At 34.7% G+C, this 1,641-nt stretch overlaps 1 protein-coding gene across 1 annotated transcript in view; it reads left to right on the top strand.

Annotated features, from left to right (window-relative positions):
* Nucleotides 1–1,641, top strand: part of tenm3 (teneurin transmembrane protein 3) — a gene marked incomplete at its 5' end in the record, with an annotated part of 142,446 nt that overhangs the window by 63,269 nt on the left and 77,536 nt on the right. Inside the window, 1 exon segment of the mRNA XM_014023597.1 lies at nt 529–648. Coding sequence (XP_013879051.1) covers nt 529–648 — 120 coding nt within the window.

The raw sequence follows: 1,641 nt of genomic DNA, 5'->3' as shown, positions 1-1,641 counted from the left end.
ACAAAATACAGTTTCAAAGCTAATTAATTCAGATACAAAACTTTAAATTCAGTTCCAATTTAGTAAAATTCTTTTTCAAACCAATGCATTCAATTTCAAATTATACACATTCAGATTAATTTCCTGCTGGCACAAGATTGATCCCATAGATCCAGGTTTGAGAAAAACGAGCTGTGTCCACATCATTGGCACACAGTTAGGTTTGTTCTGATCCTGTTTGTGGGTTCACAGAGAGGGTCTTGTAGTTGTGAATAGGGAGGGGGAACTATCTTTGGGGTCACAGATGAGTCTCTGCCTCAAGTTAAGGAGTCATTTCTCTGAGAGTCCTTTTCACAATGCGATGCAACCTTGACAAAACACAGTGAAATTTTAACTGTGAGAGGTTACTGAGTGAAGAGTTATAGGTTCATAAAAGTAAAATCAATCAGAATGTTTTAATGAAACACTGCCTTTATGTAAACTTCTGAGTTTTCTGTCTTTCACCATTAATGAAAAACTGAACTGTCTCCTGTGTTTCTGTCCTTCTAGCTTGGTGTCAGTGATCCGAGGCCAGGTGCTGACTTCTGATGGGACCCCCCTGATTGGAGTTAACGTGACATTTCTTCACTATCCTGATCACGGCTACACCATAACACGCAGTGATGGCATGTGTGTACTCATCTTCTTCTGCTCCTTTTGTGCTTTTCATTTTTCATTGTCTCTTACGTTCTGGTCCAAAATGATGACAGCMGAGCTCACTTTATTCTTGCAAACTCTTTTCTGGCRCCAACTACTCATTAAATTATACATATACCTGTATACAGGCAACAATACACTCACAAACAACCCATGTGTAATAACCAATGTGCAATATGAACAATTTTAATGTGCAACATACACAATATCTATGTGCAATAACTCTGTCAAATGTGAAAGAGCCATGCAGTGATGCCTTAGTTTTATTTTTTATCTTTCTTTATTTTTAAGATTTTATGTTTCTTCTTTACATCTTGATATTGTAAATATTGTTTTTTTTACTCTTCTTTGCTCTTTATATTCAAACAGCAGAAGGGAACACCTAATTTTGTTGTACTTGTTACAATGACAGTAAAGATATATTCTATTCTAAATTGTAAAGTAAAACCAATGAACCACATACAGTAGCTACATGCAGGGCAGGTGTTACACTATATTTTGTGACCGTCATATATTGTGACCAGAGGGGGCACTGTTGTGTTTCTAAAACAGAACTTGGCCAAAAATAGCCGCAAAGAAGAATATGATATGCCAAAAGTGTAACCCTGAGGTCACAAAATATGACAACTATTGTCATATATTATGACTTCACTGTAGCTTGGTAAATAGTAAAAATATTTATTCATACACTGATTCTACTCATTATATACATCCTCTAACGTCAAACAAATAACTTCTGATCACTGGCATGTTGAGTAAGTAAGTAAGTAAGTAAGTAAGTAAGTAAGTAAGTAAGTAAGTAAACTTTATTTCTATAGCACCTTTCACAGACACAAACATCACAAAGTGCTTCACAGAAAGCAAAAACTAATTAAAAACAATAAAATAGATCACAGATATAAAAACAACAATTAAAACACAATAAAAAGCACATTAACTAAAAGCCTGTCTGAATAAAAATGTCTT

The sequence above is a fragment of the Austrofundulus limnaeus genome, unplaced genomic scaffold (genome assembly GCF_001266775.1).
Source record: "Austrofundulus limnaeus strain Quisiro unplaced genomic scaffold, Austrofundulus_limnaeus-1.0 Scaffold379, whole genome shotgun sequence".
Lineage (NCBI taxonomy): Eukaryota > Metazoa > Chordata > Actinopteri > Cyprinodontiformes > Rivulidae > Austrofundulus > Austrofundulus limnaeus.
Note: the sequence above shows the minus strand (reverse complement) of the source record. Positions and strands in the feature narration are given on the sequence as shown.